Genomic DNA, 20,886 nt, shown 5'->3' with positions numbered 1-20,886 from the left:
AGAAAACATTCTAGCAGCTGGTGTGGTTCACAGAGATTCATATTATGGAAGTCCTTTAAATCAACAATGTGTATGTTTTTATCAATTTGTTTTGCAGCGCAAGACTCATCAGTTTTTTGTCAAATCTTTTACTACTCCTACCAAATGTCATCAGTGTACCTCCTTGATGGTGGGCTTGATAAGACAAGGCTGTTCCTGTGAAGGTAAGAATTAAATGGTAAGAAAATGTGACTAATTTAGAGTCCTGACATTTACTCCCTGAATTGTAATCAAATAGCTTTATTCTCTTTAAAAAGTATATAAATGTTTATTTATTTAACTTAATCATTTGCTTTTCTTTGGATAATAAACTGAACACCTTGCTAAAGTCTGTTGAATATTGAAAACTAGACAGATGGTCCCTAGAAACATTTTCCAGGGGAGCTATATTTAAATATGTTTCATTCATCTTTGTTTCATCATTCAGGAGAATTTGTGGTCCCCAAAACCCATTAACCTGTATGACAAAATATATGAAAGTTATTCTTGAATCTATTCATTTAATTTTACTCTTGTTTAATTTATTAGAGAAATTATTATTAATAAGTAGACAATGAAGTATCTTTTCACAAATATTAAATGTCGGCTACTATGCCTCAAAAGATATTTTATTCCTAGTGTTAGTAGCAGAGGTTTTTCCCTACCATTCATTGATCCATCCATCACATGCTCGCAGAATGCCTGCTCTGTGCTTCTAGGCGCTGGGGATCAGTGTTCTACTGTTTGGCTAGTTCTCACAACCCAAGTGGAAGATCCTGATTGCATTATCTTAACTAGTCTCTTAGATGCATGGGTTTAGAGCCAAAGGAAATGGGCAGGCTTTAAAAGTAGAGATTTGAGAGTTCTGAATGTGTGAAGTGATGAATATGAATGATGTTTTCCAGGAAACACATGTAGAGTAAAAAGAGAACAAGTATGAGGACAGAGCCTTGGGAAACATAGTTAAGGGGAGGTTAAAGGTAAAGATAACAAAGTAATCTGAGAAGGAATAGCCTCTGTCATTGACTAGGGAGGTGTGTCTGAACCCAATGGAGAGAATTTGCTTTGTCTCATTGTGAAACTTAGCCAGTACTTATAAATGTGATTTTTTTAATCTGTTTATCAGAAAGAATCCTGGCAGCTACTTGGCTTTAGGTCTCTTGTCATTTTTTATGAACCAGAATCATTTGCAGTTCCATAGTAGGAATTTTTGAGATCTTCCCAATTCTCTTCCCTTCTAAGGATCTCCTGCCATGAAATTGGGCCTTTTCTTCAGACTGACTCTTTGCAGCCTACCAGCCTACCCTATAAAGCTGTGGGGACACATTGGACTATGCTCAGGCTTTCATAAGTGTTGTATAATGTGGTTATAACCTCTAAAGAGTCCTGTCATTTTAATTCTTCTTGGTTGAAATTAGATCCAGTATAGGACAATTATCTTATTGTTTCCATTGCCCGTTGGAAGAGAGATTTTTGCTTATTAAAGCAAATTGTAACTTGTTAGACACTCTACTTAGAAGTGAATGAGTTGTCTTACAGAAGATGAATCGTTTTTGACAGTCAGTACTAGTCCCTCTTGCCTCTCTGCTGGTTTTGTATCCATTTGTGATATACAATCCATTTTCCCACGTGTATGTGTTCCCATGATGGTATCCCTTCAGTTCCTCTTTTATTCCTTCCCAGATATTCTCCAGGATCCCCCTGAGAGTAGGAATTGTCTAAATAGATATTCTTAGTCTGTAACCCCTCCCAACAAGCTTGTTGGTTTTAAATATTGTAACCTTTAATTCTCAACCAACCAAGTCTCAGTGGAAGAGAGTTTATTTTTATTTATCATTTTGTCTTAGAATCTCAAGTTCATCATTTAAGTATCAAGAGGTATCATGGCAATACTCTTGGTAGTTACGTATGCAGGCTCTGAGCAAGACTGCCTGGGTTTGAATTCCAGCAATGCCACTTACGAGTTCTGTGACCCAGGGCCAGTCATATGTAAATGGGGATAATCTTACCTCTCTTAGATTATTACAGAAAAAATTAAAAACACTCAATAAAGTTAACTACTATTATTATCTTAGTAGTAATTTAAGTATATACAATAATATCAGTAACTCCTAAAATTTAAATTATACCTTCTTAACCATTGAACAATTTAAATTTCAAAAAGAGGGATTGGTAAAATTTGCCAGATATTGAAAAGATGTCAGGTAATTTAACATCCATCAGTGACTCTTGCAAGAGAGACTTCAGGTCAGATACCAAATTGCAGTGAGATGAAGAGTTAAAGAAAACTCCAGAAGCTACTCTTTTAAGAATTCAGTTTAAAACATTTGTTTTATTTGCAAGGTTAGATTTTTTTTCCAACTATTTGCTTCTCATTTTGATCACTAGTGTTAACACAGAACAGTAATATTACATATTACAGTAATAAAAAAGTATTTACTATTTCTCATTGAAATTCTTATTGGTGAGCAAATGAATCAGCTCCCCAAATGACAAAAATACTGTCAAGTTGTTTAAAATTAAATCAGAGGTAAGCATTCATTTAACATGGCACTTTGCATGTAATGAGTGCTCAGTGAATTTTCTCTTTGTAAAAACGAATTTTTATTGAACACTGTTTCTTTTTTCCCCTCCAAAAGTGTGTGGATTTTCATGTCACATAACTTGTGTAAACAAAGCTCCAGCTGCTTGTCCAGTTCCTCCTGAACAGACAAAAGGTCCCCTGGGTATAGATCCACAGAAAGGAATAGGAAGAGCATATGAAGGGCACGTCAGGGTAAGTATGATTAGGTTGGGTTTAGATTAATCTTTTAAGGCTAATTAATGAATGAAAGAAAATCACCTTACAAACACAGTCCTTGACAGAAAATTAGGTGAATAAAATTCATCTAACAGTTTTACTTCATTCACAGTCATGATCTGAAAACAAAAACCTAGCTTTCGCTCAGAATAAATTCCAAAATGTCTCATAATTTTCTGTACTGTCCCTGTATTGTAATGAACAGATGTTGCAATCTCCATAAAGGGGTCTTTGGCTCTTCATCTTGCTGGAGGGTTGGCATATGCTTATGAAGCAGGAGATATTGTCAAGACATAATCTTACTTGTAATCTTGAATAATATTTAAAGTGTAAGCTGCTTTTCATGCTACTACCAAATTTGGCTTTTATGCTACTTAGAAATCCATGAATGTTATTGTAATGAATTGCTAGAGAAAATTAAAATGGTACCATTAAAGTTTTTTTCAGAATATAATGTCAATCAGTGTTTGAAGAATGTGTTATCACACTTTCCCATGTTATTAATGATATATGTGTACCATCTGCTACTTTACCAAACACAGTGGCAGACTTACAACACGTGTACACTGTCGTTAGGTTTTCATCATGCAGTTACATATGTAATTAAAGGGGCTCTAACTGACATTTCAGTTTAGGTTGTTTTGTCTGTTTGTTTGCATGTCTAAGATCCCTAAGCCAGCTGGAGTGAAGAAAGGATGGCAAAGAGCACTGGCTGTAGTTTGTGATTTCAAACTCTTTCTGTACGATATTGCTGAAGGAAAAGCCTCTCAGCCCAGGGTTGTAGTCAGCCAGGTGATTGACATGAGGTAAGTTTGCGAAGGTGAAAATATTTGTATCTTTGCAACATAGGAATGAAAAGCATGTGATTTTTCTTCTAATTGCATTGCCATGTTTTTATTTAAATCTAATTTCATGTTAATGTTCTCATTTACTAATATTGCAATCGTAACATAATTAAAAATATGAAATAAGGTGTAGTTATAGAACAGGTTGATGTGTGTTGGGTCAGGGAGAAGAAGCTAATGTTTGAAACCAAAAGACCAGTTTAAAGGTTGCTGGGGTTCTGGAGTCTCATGTGTGTAATGTTCATATCATCACCTAAAGTAAAGGCTTAGGTACAATTCCAATGTGAGGAAAGGAAATAAAAATCTCAAAATCGGACAGGCTCTTGGAATATAAAATGAATCAGTGAACATTTAAATAAGTATATCTCTTGAATGTTTCTAGTTTCATTTTTCAGAATCTTCCCCTGCCCCTTGGGGTGCTCTGCTTACCCTCTTCTTGTGACTCTCTTAATGCTCTTCCTCAGTGATCTTATTGACTGCCATAGCTTCAGCCATCTCTGTGTTGACGACTCCCGGACATATGTCTCCAGTCCAGGTCTTTCTCCAGTGCTCAAAACTAGAATTTCTAGCTCTGGCTCACATTGGCATTTCATACCAGCATTTCAAACACATTATCTTCCCCACAAATATGGAATATAAAGGAACAGATGCAAGAAATACTAGCATATCAGTAAGGAAAATTTGACAGAACCTCCTAAGGGACCAATTACAGAAAGGTAGGGAGAAGAATCAAAGATAAAACTAAGATGTCAAGTCTTCAAGACCAAGAGAATGATGGTACCAATAACCAAATAAAGGAAGTCACAAGGAATAAATTATTGTGGAGGAAATCTGTTTTAGGTGTTGAAGGAACAGTAAAATGTCAGATGAGCTGTGTTGAAGGCACTTGAGATGTATTATGAGAGGAAAGAGGGCGCAGTCTGCTGGAGATGCTGCAGACCTACCAGGGTTCGAATCCATATGTACTTACTGGCCTTTTGACTCCGAGTAAGCCAGAAATGATTTCTAACTCTTGTATAATGTGGCACTGTTAAATTACACTTGATAAATTACTTTTGGCACTATCAATTACAAAGGGAGAAAATTAAAAAATTTTAAAAATTTAATTTGGATATTTTGTGCAATTAAATTTTAAGGATTGCTTCATATGTGTTATTTGGATACACGCCTAAAACCACACACACATACCCACATACACTGACTTGTACTGTTTCCATTGACTTTTAACTTTTCCTTCAGGGATGAAGAATTTTCTGTGAGTTCAGTCTTGGCTTCTGATGTTATTCATGCAAGTCGAAAAGACATACCCTGTATATTTAGAGTAAGTATGTGTGCTGTAATTTGATCACTGAATTATTCGCTTTTCATGAGTATACGTTTTGCCTTTCTATATAGATCACAAACTTATTTGGAATAGAACCAAATCTTATAGACAATTTGTGCTAAGTAAATATTTAATTAGTAAAAGACCAATAGAAAGCATGAATAGGGCTTCCCTGGTGGCGCAGCAGTTAAGAATCCTCCTGCCAGTGCAGGGGACACGGGTTCGAGCCCTGGTCCAGGAAGATCCTACATGCCACGTAGCAACATAGCCTGTGTGCCACAACTACTGAGCCTGCACTCTAGAGCCCGTGAGCCACAACTACTGAGCCCATGTGCCACAACTACTGAAGTCCGCGCGCCTAGAGCCTGTGCTTCACAACAAGAGAAGCCACCGCGATGAGAAGCCTGTGCACCGCAATGAAGCGTAACCCCGTGCACCGCAATGAAGCGTAACCCCGGCTCGCTGCAACTAGAGAAAGCCTGCGCGCAGCAATGAAGACCCAACACAGCCAAAAATAAAATAAATTTTAAAAAAAAGAAAGAAAGCATGAATATATGGCTTTTAAAATAGATTTCCTCTTGGATAATATTTTTGAGTCACAATTCAATTTTCAGATAAGCACTACAACATGAAAAAAATGAATAAGCATGAGATTTCTCAATTTTTTAAAAAATAGAAGTTTCTTTAAGATCTCATTTAAAAAGTTAGTATGTTTCAGTTCTATTGCTTTGTAATAACCACTCCAAAACTTAGTGGCTTAAGCCAACAGTGATTTATTTTTCACCATTCTGTGGGTCAGTTCTTCAGGTATAAAGTTCTGGTGTCAACTGGGGTCTCTCATGTGACTGCATTCAGCTCGTTTGGAGCAGGAATATCCAAAATGACCTTACTCTCACATCTGGGGCCTTGGTGCTGGCTGTTCGCCTTGGTACTTGGCTGTTCACTGGGCCACCTCAGTTCTCTGTATGAACTCTCCCCACGTGGTCTCTAATCATCCACTAGTCTGGCTGAGCTCTCCGTGACCGACTTCCAAGAGAGCAGAGGAAGCTGCCAGGCCTTTTAAGGACTAGGCTCAAAACAGGCATAATAACCCCTCTCCATTCTGTTGGCCAAAGCAAGTCATGAGGTCAGCCCGGATTTAAGAGAAGGGGAAATAGACTGCATTTCTTGATAAGAAGAGTGGGATTCCATAGAAGAATTGTTGGTAGCCATCTTTGGAGGCTGTCTAATACAGGGCCATCTCGAGTTGGTGAATTAAGGTAATAGAGGTTAATAAAAAGGACTGTTGCCTTAATGGTATGCCTATATGCTTTGTATTTGTCTATGAATCTTGTATATGAGGAAGGTCAGACAAAGACCATACTTAGTCTTTCAGTTCCTAGACCAACAACTATTCTCTCACCAGTACCAAGGGAGCCTACAGAGGCCCACTTATCTTAACTGATTCTAATTGTGGGATTTTATTGTCACTGCTGCTTAAATTACTTTTTTTTTTTTTTTTTAAATATTAATTTATTTATTTAGCTGCGCCGTGTGTTAGTTGCAGCACGGGGGGCTTTTAGCTGCAGCATGTGGGATCTAGTTCCCTGATCAGGGATCGAACCCAGGCCCCCTGCACTGGGCGTGTGGAGTCCCAGCCACTGGACCACCAGGGAAGTCCCAAATTACTTTTAATAAAGGATCCATATATACATAATTTAATTCTGTTCTGATTATAGTGTCATTGTATAATTATAAACCTTCATTTAAATACTAGCTCAAGTGATCTGGTCTTCCCTGAGATGAGTTATTGTTATGAAGTAACAGAGAATCTTAAGTACTTCTGAGTATTTTTGACTTTTTTAAAACAAGTTGAAAATCAGTATAGTGTAGTGCTCACAAGCGTGGACACAGGATTCCAGTCTAGTTGTGTGTCCTTGGAGAAATTAATTTCTCTGCATCACAGTTTTTTTCATATATAAAATCAATATAATAACAATACCTACCTTGTAAAGATGTTGATAGAGTTAAATGAGTTAATACTTACAAAGTGCTTTGATCTGTGCCCAGTGCCCAGTAATTACTCAATAAATGTCAGTTGCTGTTGTTATATGACTGTGGGTAATGGATTTTTTAGTGATAGTATTCTGGCACTTTGCAGCAAAGAAAATACAAATGACACTAACATTTAGAATGGTATCTTCTACCTTTGTCATGAATTATAATGCTAAAACTATTCTTCTGATTATGAATAGCTAAACTCTGTTAAAGTTATCACTTAATGAATGCTCATTTTGTTGGCTAGTGCTAAGCAAACTAGCATCCGTATAAAACTGGCTTAAAAGGTATCTGTTTGCTGATATCATGAATTTTGATTAAATTGTTCTAGGTCACAGCTTCCCAGCTCTCAGCGTCTAATAACAAATGTTCAATCCTGATGCTAGCAGATAGTGAGAATGAGAAGAGTAAATGGGTGGGAGTGCTGAGTGAATTGCACAAGATTTTGAAGAAAAACAAATTCAGAGACCGCTCAGTGTATGTTCCCAAAGAGGCTTATGACAGCACTCTTCCCCTCATTAAAACGACCCAGGCAGCTGCAATCATAGGTATGAATTCATAACATTTATCTTGTTATAATTGTTTACTAATATACCCTGTCAGCAGGGACTGGTTTTCATCTAGGAATCCCGGTGTCTAACATGGTATTTGTTATATCACAGATGCTCAGTAAATGTTTATTGAATAAATGAGACCATATTAGAACTTTATTTTTCAGTAAACAAGAATAAATACACTTTTCAAATGTGTTTTCTTCTGAAAAAGCAACAATGCTAAAGATTAACCTATTAACGAATCGATTTTCCGCTTGTGTGACTTAGGAAAAGTTGTTTAAAACATAAGCTGTTTCATAAAGCATCAGTTTCCTATGTAAAATGTAGGTACTAATTACCTTGCAGAGGGTTACTGTGAAGTTTAAATAAGATGGAATGTGTAACACAGAGTGCTCCATATATAATATGCCCTCAAAAATGGCAGCTTTTCTGTCTGGAGGTTTCAATTTTCACCATATTCTTACGTACACTGCCCACTCTTTTGTTACTTTCTAGTAAATAATGAAAAGTTTGATGAGTAGGGTTCAAATGCCTTTCACAATTTTTCCCTCCCCAAACAAGAAATGGAACTGGACACAGGGTGCTAACGAACTAAGGGGTTTTTTCTTTCACCTTTTATTGAATAAACATTTATATCTTTTTATAAGCATTGATATAAATTATTTTCTAATGATTGTTCTATTAAAAAAAGACACGAGGTAATATTTACCACAGTAATCCGAAAGGAAATTTAATAGTGCAAATTGTTATTGCTATTTTTTAATTACTTATTTTATTTATTTGGTTTTTTGTACCAAATTTCTTTTGTTATCTGTTTTATTCTATGAATTTACATAGTTTCTACCTAATAAAAATACTTCATATTTATGTCTTATATAGATCATGAAAGAATAGCTTTGGGGAATGAAGAAGGGTTATTTGTTGTGCATGTCACCAAAGATGGTAAGAGAAAATTATTTTGGAGAAAATATTATTGATAGAGTATTCTAACCTACAGATTCTGAATTCTAAAAAGAGCAGGATTTGCTCTTATTTATTCTGTAATTGAAATTTTCCAGGCCTAATTGGATACGTTTATAAGTCAAAAGATAATTTTTTAATTTTTATAATCCATCTGAGTTCTAAAACTTCCATGTGCATTATCTTTCTTGTGTCATTTTATTTACAGTTCTGCTGTATGAACTCAGATTGCATTTCTAAAGATGGTACATGAAAGAAAAATGCAACTTGATTTTTTTCATAGTTCTAACAGTACTAGAAGCGGTAACAGTCATTAAAATGTGTTTGCTGTTGGGGTCTTTTATCCCACAGTTTAACACAACAGATTTCTTTTTAGGGAGAGATTAAATACTGGGTGAAATAAAAAGGAACCCATTTAACTTAGCATTCTTGAATACAGTGTTCTAAGTTCTGTCTTTATATCAAGTTAGATCATGGGAAAACAACGCATTTAAACTTCATTAATTTGTTACCCAAAGAAATACCTTTAGTGAAACATGAGTTACTCAGTTTTTAAAAATAGTAACCCCGTGGTAAACTTCCCTAGGATTTGGTGAGAGTAAAGAGGTTTTTCTTAAAGATCTGGCATGCTTTATCACATAGGAACTCTTTGCCTTGGCTGCCAGAAATCTCAGTGCTAAATTTAATACCTTACTATAGATAGGTTAAATTATCTTATAATGGGTGTAATTATCTTCACCTTTCTCCATATGATTTCTGATCTCTCATTTTTTCTGTGTGTGTATCTATGTCTTTATTATAAGTTGACATATTCTTTTGAGTATAGTTGGGATATAATTAATAGGTAAACAAAACATTTTGCAGTTGATTTATTATTGTTTCTTTGCATAGAAATTATTAGAGTTGGTGACAATAAGAAGATTCATCAGATTGAACTCATTCCAAATGATCAACTTGTTGCTGTGATCTCAGGACGAAATCGTCATGTACGACTTTTTCCTATGTCAGCTTTGGATGGGCGAGAGACTGATTTTTATAAATTGGCAGAAACTAAAGGGTGTCAAACCATAACTTCTGGAAAAGTACGTCATGGAGCTCTTACATGCCTGTGTGTGGCTATGAAAAGGCAGATCCTCTGTTATGAACTATTTCAGAGCAAGACCCGTCACAGAAAATTTAAGGAAATTCAAGTCCCATGTAATGTCCAGTGGATGGCAATCTTCAGTGAACAACTCTGTGTGGGATTCCAGTCTGGATTTCTAAGATACCCCCTGAATGGAGAAGGAAGTCCATACAGTATGCTCCATTCAAATGACCATACACTCTCATTTATTGCACATCAACCAATGGATGCCATCTGTGCAGTTGAAATCTCCAGTAAAGAATATCTGCTGTGTTTTAACAGCATTGGGATATATACTGACTGTCAGGGCCGAAGATCTAGACAACAGGAATTGATGTGGCCAGCAAATCCTTCCTCTTGTTGTAAGATTCTCTTACTTTTCGCTGTCTTATCTTGCTGTTTCTTTCTTTTTCCTGCTACTTCATCTCCTTAAGGGTATTCATTGTTAATAACAGGTTGTTTTTTAAGTCATCTTTGAGGTTTTTCCTAAGCATCAAGTATGTTTTATGTAAAGTAACTAACCATATGTCGTTAAGACCTAGGCCAACAGGGTCAACATTAACAGGAACATAATTAAAGCTAATCTTCCTATGCAATATTTTACTTAGATAGATTTTTAACACATATTATTGTATTTTGAAATAACCCTAAGGAGGTATCTTCATGGTCCCCCCACATACAGTGCTTGTGAGCACTAATAGCTCATAGGACTTATTCTAGAGAAGTGGTTACCTAGTGAATTATTTAATCAGTTATGTGAAGGTATAATGTAGCATTTGAAAAGTGTTATTCACTTTTACATTTTTATCTAGGTAGGTAGATACTTTCAAGAAACATTAAGATATTAATAAATTATTGAATACTTATTATGTGTCATTTTACTGTAAGAGATATAACATTGAGCAAAATAGACAGCCTTACCCTCACAGAGCATGAATGCAGTAGAATGGATTCCTGACAAAACAAGTTGCAGTAGAATATAAGTGCTCTGATAGCAGAAGTACAGGCATGTAGGAGGAATATCTAATCCAACACATTTTGTTTTTAGTGGAAGATACTTTGAGCATGTTTAAATGCCGAAGGGAAATAGTCACTAGGGAGCCAGGGAAAGGTTGATGACTATATGATAAATACAGGAAATAGAGTAAGATCCCCAAGAGGCCAAAAAGGATGGAAGTCAGAATATAGGGGAAAGGATTTGGAACAGGAGGAGTAAAACCTCTTTCACTGCAACAAGATAGGAGGAATGGTGGGTATGAGTATAGTCAAGTTTAAAAGTTCAATATAAGAAAGTTTTAGGAGAGCCATATATATTTATTACAGAAAAATTAGAAAATCTAGATAAAAAGAACAAAAGAAAAATACTTCTACCTACCCAGACTTAACTATTCTTGATGTTTTGTTTCTTCTGAAATTTATACTCTTATCTATGACATCATATTTAGAATGAATACTAGTCAGAAAATAATTCAAAGTATTATGTGAATTGTACAGTGTTAATTGGAATTAGAATAAGAATTAGAATATCTGGCTTTTATGAATAGCTCTGCCAAAAATTTAATTCATGACCTTAGCTTAGGTAAATCATGTAATCTTTCTTTGCTTGTGTCACCATTTATTGATGTTCATTCTTTCAGTAAGTATATATTGAGTATCTCCTGTGCCAGATGCTTTATCATACTTTCATAAATGTGACCATAACTCTTACCTGAAGATTTCTCTACTTCGCAAGTTGTTTCACTGTCAAGAGCTTAACTACTTTAGGAATCAGTTATTTAAAGTGTAATGAAATTCCTTTATAGAACTAGTATGGGGCAAGGGAATAATATACCCTTGGTGTTAACAGGCTCCTTCTGTGTTATAATGGCCTTAAAACCTCTTCATTTATGATTTATGGGGTTTTTAACTTCAAAAAGGTATTGATGTGGCTACTATATGCTAACAATAGGATTTTGGTGGGATTCCACTCTACAGTTCTTTAGCATAGATCTTTCAAAATGTTTTGGGTTTAGCAGTTAAAAGTAACCAGCCAGCTCTTCTCTCCTTACCATCTCCCAGGTTACAATGCACCGTATCTCTCAGTGTATAGTGAAAATGCAGTTGATATCTTTGATGTGAACTCCATGGAATGGATTCAGACTCTCCCACTCAAAAAGGTAATTTAACATTAAAAAATGGGCTAAGTGAACAGATGATTATAAGTGAAACACTAATATGAATATTTAGCTATTTTTCACTAGTTTAGCATTTTCTGTCACATATAATAACATAATTGGTAATCTGGGACTTAGCTAAGAGTAGAAAAAAAGAAAAATCAAGCTGGTTAATTTTACAGGTAGCTCAGCACCATATTATTTTTATTACATTTTGTTTCACTATATAACGTATGATTATTATAATAATGAACAACTAGAATATATTCTCCAACTTGAAAGGTCAGTGTTATCTTCCACTTTAGTTTAAGGAGCTCTGAAGGAGTATATTATTTGTAATTTTACTGTTTTTCACATAATGGTATGCAATTTTAATCCTGTGAGGACAAATTTCATGGGCTAGAAAAGTGATTAAAATTAGAACCAATGCTCTGTATAAGCATCTCATGATTAAAAAATAAAGGTTTCACACATTCCTAATAAAATATAATATTTTCCTTTAACATTTCCCTATGATATATAAAGAGAATTTTTACCATTAATAGAATGGCTGTTTTGCAAAAATGAAGAATAATAGTTTCACGTAAGTATATGCAGCGTGTGTCATTAGTTGCAGGGCAGGGTTTAGAGGAATAGGTAAAAGAAAGTAACCGAGATCTTATTTCAAAATCTGACCCAATTTTAAACCATAACAGCAGTGGGAAAAGCTCTTGTAAATACTGCCAAATTTTATAAAACAACTAAATATGGTCCTCGAGTTTATAAATTCGGGCTGGTTACAATTAGTTTTCCCTTTTATGTTTATCATGTGAATTTTGAAGTATACATAAAAGAATATATGATCTTTATGAAGCGTAATAATAAACTGATCACTTATGAACTCACCTCCTAACTTAAGAGCCAGAACATTACCAATTTTACTGAATCTACTTGTGTATTTTTCCCTTATCCTGAGTATTGTGTTTATCATTCCCTTGCTTTTCTTAAAATACAGAATTTTTTGTATATTTAAATATTTCTAAACAATATATTGTTCAGTTTTGCTTGTGTTTGAGATAATAAAATTTTATGTTGTATATCATCTTTTGCCTTGCTATCTTCATGTATTTACTGTTTCTAAGATTCATCCATGTTACATGTACTATATATATATGTACACACACATATATATATTTCATTGCTTTTCACTACTGTAAAATATTCTGTTGGGTGAATAGATCACAATTTATTTGTCTGATTAGCAGACATGTGAATTATTTCCCAGCTTTCTGCTATTATGAACGTTGCTGTAGAAGTCATATATGTCTTCACGTGTGTATGTGCAGGAGTTTCTTTTAAGTCATATGGCTAGGAACGAAATTGATGGGACATGGAGAATGCATGTGTTCAACTTTACAAGGTAGTGTCAAATTATTTTCCAACGTAATTGTACCAGTTGACACTCCCATCACCAGTATATAAGAGTTCTTAATGACCCATGCCGTTGTCAGAATTCATAATTTTATAACCATTTATTTATGGTTATAAAGTGATATCTCATTGAAGTGTTCACTTGCATGTCCCCAATTAACAGTGTTGCTGATAATCTTTCGTATGTTTATTCATCATTCATATTTCCTCTTCTGTGAAATGCCTGGTCATGTTTTTTGCTCATTTTCCTGTTTGGTTGGTCATCTTTTGATTTATTGAAATTATTCATATATTGTAGATACTGGTTTAGTGATGGGTGTGGTGAATCTTTTCCCTGTTTGTGACCTGTTAATTTTTATAGTGTATTTTGTGAACGTTTGCTGTTATTGCTTGAAAATTCATTGTTATAAATTGTAATGTAATATCATTCTTATCCTTTTTACGTTTATCTTTCTTTTCTTAAGAAGCTCTTTCCTACCTCAAGGTCATAAAGATAGGATCTTTATTTTCTTTCAAAAGTTTGAAAGTTTTGCCTACTGTGTTTATGTCTCTATTCCATTTAGAATTGATTTTTTGTGTATGGTGTGAAGTAGGGATTCAGTTTCATTTGTTCCATATAGATACCCAGTTGCTCCATCACCATTTATTGACAGTCTCTCCTTTCCCCAGTGATGTACAATTTCATCTCTGTCATGTGTGTACATTTAGTTCAAATAAGATTCATAAGGTATCTGTATGAATATCTTAGTATCATCGTCTGGTACTAATGGCTTTAAAAAGTCAAATTTAAGGTTTAAATGTATTTCTGCTTTTCTTTTTTTGCCCAGAATATTCTTCCTTTAAAATGTTATCATTATAACTGTGTTTGTTCAAGTTAGATAATTTTATACCTTTCTAGTCAGAATTGTTGATTTCCTTCCTGAAGAGGAAGGATAAATTAAAGGTCTTAATCGTGTGTGCTTTATAAATATCTCAAAAGTTTTATGATTTAATTTTTGAATTTTGTTGAAATACTAATTTTATTTTTTATTATTTTAGGTTCGACCCTTAAACAGTGAAGGATCATTAAATCTTTTAGGGTTGGAGACGATTAGATTAATATATTTCAAAAATAAGATGGCAGGTAAGAAAATACACATTAGTAGGAGAGCTTCATAGAAGTATTCTCACTAATCTGACTGCTGAAGAAAATAAGTGGCAGAGCCACTTAAACTCAGGTGTATCTTACTCCAAAGTCTGTGAAGTTGACCACTATCAACTTCAATACAACTTCAATACATACTATCAATATATTGAGATAAACTACTAGACAAAAAGTCGTTCTGTTCAGGCTCACATAGCTGTATAGGCAAAATATTTGATTCTGACCTACCTTGTTATTTTTCTGTGGAGTACTGAGGTAAATAGAAAAAGTATAACTGAATATATCTTCTGTACTTTTAATACTGTAGAACCCAGCCAAAATTTGTAGCACTAAAATTATGAAAACTCATCCAGAGTTCCGTTTTGGGACTATTGGAATACATCTTCTGCCAATGCATAGAGCTTAGAACTTTTGAAGTGCTAATGACAACATGGGCAACAGAAGCAGGGACAAGAGGAAAGTCACCAGAGGGCCCAGAGTCAGGAGAGGGAATGGGAACCTGGGTGCTATGGACAGGACAAGGGCAGCATCCAAAGTAGTGAAGTGAGTCCTGGCCAGGGAGACTGCACACATCTAATTAGGTTGATTGCCAGAGAGTGCCTCTGAACAGTTAAAATCTCACTTTTAACAGATATTATTATAATGATATAAGTTATTCTCATGTCTTAGCAACAAATTTCTCCGTAACAGAGGTATTCATAAATTTATGATCTTTTCTGGTGGATCTAGTTAATGAAGATGTAATTATGGTACATTATGTATTTAGAATAATAATTTGGCTTAAATGTAAGTAAAAACATTGGCATTAAGAAAACACATTAAAATGTTTATAATAGTTATCTCTGGGTAGTAGGATTATTATATTCCTTAATGCTTTTCTTTTTTCCCCCATATTCTTCCAATAAATTTGTATAGTCTATCCAAAAAAAAATACCGTCAAAAGTTTGTCATTTTTGTTTTGTTTGTTTTTAAGTACTAAGATACACACAAATTTCTTGGCTTCAGATTTGATGCTCTGGTATATCCTCTTGGCACTGGAGGCTTCTTGGTATACAGACTGGTGACTGTAGGAAAAGTCCTATGCTAAGAGGATATTGCAGTATGACTTGAGAAAGGATATTCAGGGATTAGACAAGATTAAATCCACCCTCTTCTCACTGTATGTAAGGATTGTAGAATGTGTCCATAACCCAATTTGTCTCTATAGGATAAAACCTATTCCAACTCATCTTTTTTTATGCTCTCATCTTTCTACTCTAGGCTAGGAGTAAAGGTGGAGCTTGGAGAAGGAAGACCTGACAAAATTTCAACATAGTTGTTTTATCCTTTGAAAAGGAAAGGAAATCCTATTTCTCTGTCTTGTCTGTTTCTCTTTCATCTCTCAGGAGCCCAAAGTGCTCTTGCAGTCCGCTGGCTGTCCAGAATCTCCCGTTGCCACTGCAACTCACCAAGATCTGCTTCACCCTCATAATTCTCAAATTCCAACTCTCAAATTCTCATCTACTTTTAAAATTTTATCCTTTTAACATTTGCTGTTAGGAAAGCAATCTGATAAAGCTATTATTATGATACAAGGAGGATGTTGCTTTTTTTTTTTACTAATCATCTTGCTTTGGCTTGCCTTACAGGCTCCTTTGGCTTCTTCCTACTACATTTTTCTCACTTTAACTTTTTGGGTGTTATAAACTTCTAAAGATTGGCTTTTCTCTTTTTCCTTACCTTATTTAGAGAATGGAATTCATCATGTTGTATGGATACAGTTGTCTGTTTTAGAGGATGTTTACCATATCCCAGCATGTTTTGGGAGCCCATGACTAAGAGTTTTGTTTACTTCTAGGTATTAAAATTGAGATAGGTGGGCATTAGGTGACTAGGTGTACATAATTAAGTATCCCCTGAAGATTAGAAGAGTAGAAATAGCAATAAGATTCTTACTTTTAGTAAAGGAAGCCAGAGTAAACACAATTCCTTTCCTGTACTCCACATCTTGCAAATTGGATCTACAAAGGACATGTTTTAATATATAAAAAAAATTTTAACTTATCATTTTCATGGATAATTTACCATTTATGCCTGATGACTGTGCAGGTCAACAATAAGAGCTTTTTAACACCCTAAGCCATTGAAACCAATACTGGGAAGGAGGGAGAAGATGGTGTAGAGATATTGGGGGTGGGGTGGCCAAAGTGATAGGACACCAAAGCAACTACATTTTCCTTTTTTTCTTCTAGTAAAATTGTACCATTTTATGTTTATAATCAAATAAAAGTGAAAATATACTCTGGAAGCTATATTTAATTTCAGCATATATTTGTTTACATATATTTTGTTGAAAATTATTACTTATTTACTATGAGTTATCAACACAACTTTAAAAAATCAGAATTGCATATACTTGTATAATTGATTGATGTTTGTACTGTCTTAGAGATTAATGGATGAAAAGCATCTTAGCACTTTAAAGAACATCATTGTTCTTTGTTTTTTTGTTTTTTTTTTAACAGAAGGGGATGAACTGGTAGTTCCTGAAACATCAGATAATAGTCGGAAACAAATGGTTAGAAATATTAACAATAAGAGGCGTTATTCCTTCAGAGTTCCAGAAGAGGAAAGGATGCAACAAAGGAGGTAGATATTTAATTCATACTCATCTAAAGATGCCTATAGCATCAGAAGGACTATTTGGTAATAATACTGTATTTGATTTGGAAGGAAAATTTGATCTCTGAAAGTCTGTCGTCATCATCTATGGTGTTAAAAACTGCAATAATGAATGTATTTCTCAGTGTAATTTTAACTAATACTTTCCCAATTGTGAGTGTGTACTAGATTAAAGTACCATATTTTGATTCATTTCTCTATGTATATGGAATAGTTACAATTTTTAGAATGTGGGCTTTTATAAACATAGAACATACCTGTGCAGATTAACTATTCTCATGACCAAACAGAAGTAGGCTTGTAGTATTTCCAGTTACATATAAAAACATTTCTAATATATTAGCAATTATTTAAGAAGATGTCCATAAAATGTTCAGAATTATCTGTAAAATAGAGTAGAGCTTCTTTGATATTTAAACACTAAAATAACCCTCTCTGTTTTCCCACCAAAAATCATAAGATCTTTTTTAAAATGTAAAACAAAATCTTCTAAGTAAATGTTTAACTTAGTATATTCTATTATTTTAATTCTATCCTTATTAACATGATTTCACCGTTTATTTTTATGAAACGTAATTTTTCTCTAAAATTGTCTAGATTGGTCATGGAATAAAAGCGTTTAAACAGGTGTTTTCTCTTACAGGGAGATGCTGCGAGATCCAGAAATGAGAAATAAATTAATTTCCAACCCAACTAATTTTAACCACATAGCACACATGGGTCCGGGAGATGGAATACAGATTCTAAAAGACCTGCCCATGGTAAGAGAAATGAAGAGTGAATGTGAATATAAATGGGGTTAAGACTAAGTTGGAGGGGGGAGGGGGTGGATACATGTGAATGTGTGTGCGCACTTAAATACATACAAGACTTAAAAAGACATATTAGTATAATGAGGAAATGTTTATCTCAGTATATCACAATATATGTAAGATGCATAATGACATAGCTGATGAGAAAAACATAAAATATAGATGTGTATCAAAAACCAAACATACCAAGTTCTTATTTAGTTGAATACCCTATATACTTCTCTCATACCTAGATTTACTATTGTTGGAGAAATCAACCACCAGATTTGGAGACATTCTATACCAAGATTCAGAACTTTGTTACCAAATTACTAAAATTTCACTAAGTTTTAGCAATTCAACACAGATATTTGCCCCCCAAAGAACATTAGCTTGATCATTAACGGTCACACCTCTCATCTGATTATGAAATAAATCTTTTTCCTCTGCCCATTACAGACGTGTTGCCTAGTCAGTCTTATATTTTAAAAAAAGTACAACATAGGAAAACTGTTGTGTGGTTTGTTTTTTTTTTAACAACATGAAGATTGGATTCTTGGACCTAATATATTGAGATTAAGAACATTAGTGGAATTAGCTAATTATCCAAGTTCTGTAACATTTCAGTATCATGGTACTCTCAACAAACTATTGAAACTTTAACATGACTCTTTTGATAGGTGGTGATAGCATCTAGATTTTGCACAGAATTTTAGGCATGATTTAAATGCTATGACAGTTTGGGAGGTGATATGTAAATCTCGACCCAAAGCTCTTTCTGAGGCAGTCTGTGTTAATTACCCACATTACTTAACTCTACTGTGATAGAAGATATAGACATGTATCACTGACAGAAAAAATAATAGGTAATACAGTTTGTACAGTCAAGTTTTTTTAATAAAAATGTTAAGCTCTTAAAGGTAGTTTTTGCATTTCTTTCATAGGAGGAACAAAAAAATCTGCACTAATTTGAGCCTGAGTTCCGCATTATAAATGTCTCAATTGACCAGTTGCCCTGTTTAGGAATGGATGTGATGTTCTTACTGTCATTGTTTTTTCGTCATCATCAAGATATTATTATACGATTATAGTACCATTACTTCCTTTCAAATCATTCACAATAGTCAGTTAACCTTTTGAAATGGGGATTTTTATGAGCCGTGCTAGGTAGATATAAATAAAGTATGCAAAAAGATTACAGCCAATCTTGATATAGTAATTAAAATGAAGTAAGAAATTTAAGGCTGAGCATAAATATTAAGCTGAAAATATTGAGAGTAAATAAAGGCTGAGTTTACATAGTTAACTGTTACACTTATCTATCATATCTAAAAGCTATATACTACTTTTTCAGCTTTTGCCTGGGAACGAGAGTTCAGATTTTTCTCCATTCTTTTCCTGTTCTGAACATTTACTTAAGTCCTCAGTCTGGTTTTCCTTTATTCTCAGAAGTAAACGGAGCAGAGCCACGCAGTCCAAAAGCTTCTGTCATGTTTCCTTACAGAAGCTACAAGGTCAAGTACAAAGTACCTTAGGAGAGAGAATTTTTTAATGGTGATAAACAGTTGAAATGTGAATATATGTATAGCTTATATTTGATAGGTCAATGTGAAAATTTTTGAAATTTAGTTAGCAAATAGTTTTTCAACATCTGCTATGTAGGTAGCATTATGGAGGGATAGAGGCATACAAATTTCAAACACATCCATATGTTGCAAAGCAACATATCAGCAAATACAAAATTATTTCAGTAGTGAACAAGGTTTTAATGGGTATTATGCTTTTAAAATTAAACTTTCTCTCACACTTGCTTCATTCTGGTGTACAAAAAAAGAACAGTATGGTTTCCCTCTCATATATTCCAATAACACAGCAAGAAGAATTATGGAAAATTTTTCTATAAATTCTGTTATATCCCACAGTATGTTCCTTAAGGAGAAATAGTTTTAGGATTTAATAAAATGTTCCTCTGCTTGACCAGGTGAAAAATCAGTTTGCTAATGTTCCAGAATGTTTTTCAGACCTTCATTCACAGTAAGACTTGGTCTTTCTACACCCTGAATAAGCACACTGAAGCAAAATGTGAAATTTCAAGCATTGTAAGAACTTTCATATCCCAGCATCCCTCCTTTTTCTCCCTTCACCCTCCCACCACTTAAAGTAAACGAAATCTCTATTTTGTCGTTGTTGTTGTTCAGAATAAGGTCCATTCTTAATTACTGGGCAAAACAAGTTCAGATAGCATTTCCCAAAGATTCAACATCGATCTGACCCCATGACACAGGGCCTCCCGTGCTGGCTACTTATTCCCATTAGACCTCTTGATTTTTAGTATTAGTGTCACTGATTTTGTTAACCCATGACTGCCTTGCTGGTTCTTTTTGTAATTAACACAAGTGACTTTTTACCCTAGAGGTGCAATCCAGTTTTTAATGTTCCTTTCATTCCTTTCATGGTTTGTTATCACATAAGCACTTTTGAATGCCCAGGACAAGAAGTTGGTGTAAATTTTTGAAACCTGTTCACCTGTACATGTAGTATTGTAGCAAAGATGTTATGTGTCTGAACTCCTGTTCTTTATTTTCACCTGACTTTCTTCCTTTCACTAGCAAAGAACATAAAAGCTGGGGTTTGTCACAGGCATCCGTTGAATCACTTAACAAATATTTTTTGATATATTGTCATGCCAGAACTGTACCTACCTTGGAGTAGACACTGGTAAACAACACAGTAATATGCATGTCTGAAAAGAAAATAATACACATGTCTGTACCTCTGTGTGTGTGTGTATATGTGTGTGTGTGTATACATGTATTAAAAAGCTTGTGATATTTTAATATAGTCTCAGATTTTAGTATGTTCTTTCCACTGTAATTTTCTATATTTAATGAACTATTTCCAAAAATAAAGATGGATTTAATTCATCTAACGTTAACATGTATAAGAAGCACTTTCAAATACCAAAGCCATGATGTTGTCATTCGTGCAAAGAGCATGTACCCCAGAAATTTTTATGTTTAACTTATTCAAATCAGTATTGCCTTTCTCTGAAATACTTACAAGCTT

General features: G+C 34.3%; 1 protein-coding gene across 1 annotated transcript in view; it reads left to right on the top strand.

Annotated features, from left to right (window-relative positions):
• Positions 1-20,886, top strand: part of LOC309614309 (serine/threonine-protein kinase MRCK alpha-like) — a gene marked incomplete at its 5' end in the record, with an annotated part of 89,035 nt that overhangs the window by 53,963 nt on the left and 14,186 nt on the right. The window contains 11 exons of the mRNA XM_082362494.1: positions 98-203; positions 2,658-2,794; positions 3,485-3,624; positions 4,903-4,984; positions 7,356-7,572; positions 8,458-8,520; positions 9,430-10,023; positions 11,720-11,817; positions 14,263-14,347; positions 16,873-16,996; positions 17,673-17,790. Of these exons, the coding sequence (XP_082218620.1) occupies positions 98-203; positions 2,658-2,794; positions 3,485-3,624; positions 4,903-4,984; positions 7,356-7,572; positions 8,458-8,520; positions 9,430-10,023; positions 11,720-11,817; positions 14,263-14,347; positions 16,873-16,996; positions 17,673-17,790 (1,764 nt within the window). The remainder of the gene's footprint in view (positions 1-97; positions 204-2,657; positions 2,795-3,484; positions 3,625-4,902; positions 4,985-7,355; positions 7,573-8,457; positions 8,521-9,429; positions 10,024-11,719; positions 11,818-14,262; positions 14,348-16,872; positions 16,997-17,672; positions 17,791-20,886) is intronic.

Source organism: Balaenoptera borealis (assembly GCF_965194805.1).
Source record: "Balaenoptera borealis genome assembly, chromosome: 1".
Classification (NCBI taxonomy): Eukaryota; Metazoa; Chordata; class Mammalia; order Artiodactyla; family Balaenopteridae; genus Balaenoptera; species Balaenoptera borealis.
The sequence above is the reverse complement of the archived record's forward strand: the minus strand, read 5'-3'. Positions and strand labels throughout refer to the sequence as shown.